This window comes from Physeter macrocephalus, chromosome 18 (genome assembly GCF_002837175.3).
Source record: "Physeter macrocephalus isolate SW-GA chromosome 18, ASM283717v5, whole genome shotgun sequence".
NCBI classification, from domain to species: domain Eukaryota; kingdom Metazoa; phylum Chordata; class Mammalia; order Artiodactyla; family Physeteridae; genus Physeter; species Physeter macrocephalus.
Genome location: NC_041231.1, coordinates 43,519,615 through 43,520,571, shown reverse-complemented (window position 1 = coordinate 43,520,571; position 957 = coordinate 43,519,615). Strand labels below are relative to the sequence as shown.

Genomic DNA, 957 nt, shown 5'->3' with positions numbered 1-957 from the left:
GCAATCCCGTGAGGCAACAGCAGGGGCTGAGGCGAGTCCAGCTCACAGCCGGGGAGGAGATCAGGGATGGGGCCGGTCAGGAAGACGTGTGGTTGGGCCATTGCATCAGACCCAGGAGGGACATAAAGGAGGGTCCTGCGTGCTGGGAGGAGGCCGACTTGGGGACCATGGAGACTCAGAGGGCCAGGCTCGCCCTGGGGCGGTGGTCACTGTGGCTACTGCTGCTGGGACTAGTGGTGCCCTCGGCCAGCACCCAGACCCTCAGCTACAGGGAAGCTGTGCTTCATGCTGTGGATCGCCTCAACGAGCGGTCCTCAGAAGCTAATCTCTACCGCCTCCTGGAGCTGGACCTGCCTCCCAAGACCGTGAGTCAGGAGGGGCCTGGGGAGGCGGGTGTCTCCCACTAGTCTTGGCCACACTGTCACCCCCTCTGCTCAGGCTGTCCCTCCTGTCAGGAAGGCACTTCTCCCTCTAGGTGGGCTCCCACCTCTTCCAGGAAACCTTCCCAGAGCTGGGTCCCCTCCCAGCATGAGGCTTTCTGCCTTAGCATCTCTATTGTGGAAACAGGTGCCCTGTACACCCTGTTCATGCTTACGGGCCTTCTGGGACCTCCAAGGATGTAGGCGGGGTCCTTGGCTCTGTGATGTGACTTCCTGGTTTTAGTCCTATCTGCTCCTCATTGTCTCCCTACCACAGAGGGCTCTGCTCAGCCTGGCGGTTACAGTGATGAGGCCTCTCCCTGCAGGCGGCCCCTGACTTCCTTCAGCCCCTCAGAGGTGCAGGTGGTCTCAACAGAGCTGGTGTGAGGTCTGCTCCTGTTCTCTGTGTGCCCACGAGGCCAGGAGTGGGCTCTGTCCCCTTCCCCTGTGCACCCAGCACCAAGCCAGGGGCCAGGCACACAAGAGGGGCTGGAGAGGCTGCCGTCTAGGTGGGGGCAGGGAGACAGATCAGAGAAGG

At 62.1% G+C, this 957-nt stretch overlaps 1 protein-coding gene across 1 annotated transcript in view; it reads left to right on the top strand.

Annotated features, from left to right (window-relative positions):
* The first annotated feature begins 162 nt into the window (after positions 1–162).
* LOC102973523 (protegrin-5-like) overlaps positions 163–957 on the top strand; it is a 28,923-nt gene continuing 28,128 nt past the window's right edge. The window contains exon 1 of the mRNA XM_055080000.1: positions 163–365. Coding sequence (XP_054935975.1) covers positions 168–365 — 198 coding nt within the window. The 5' untranslated portion in view covers positions 163–167. The remainder of the gene's footprint in view (positions 366–957) is intronic.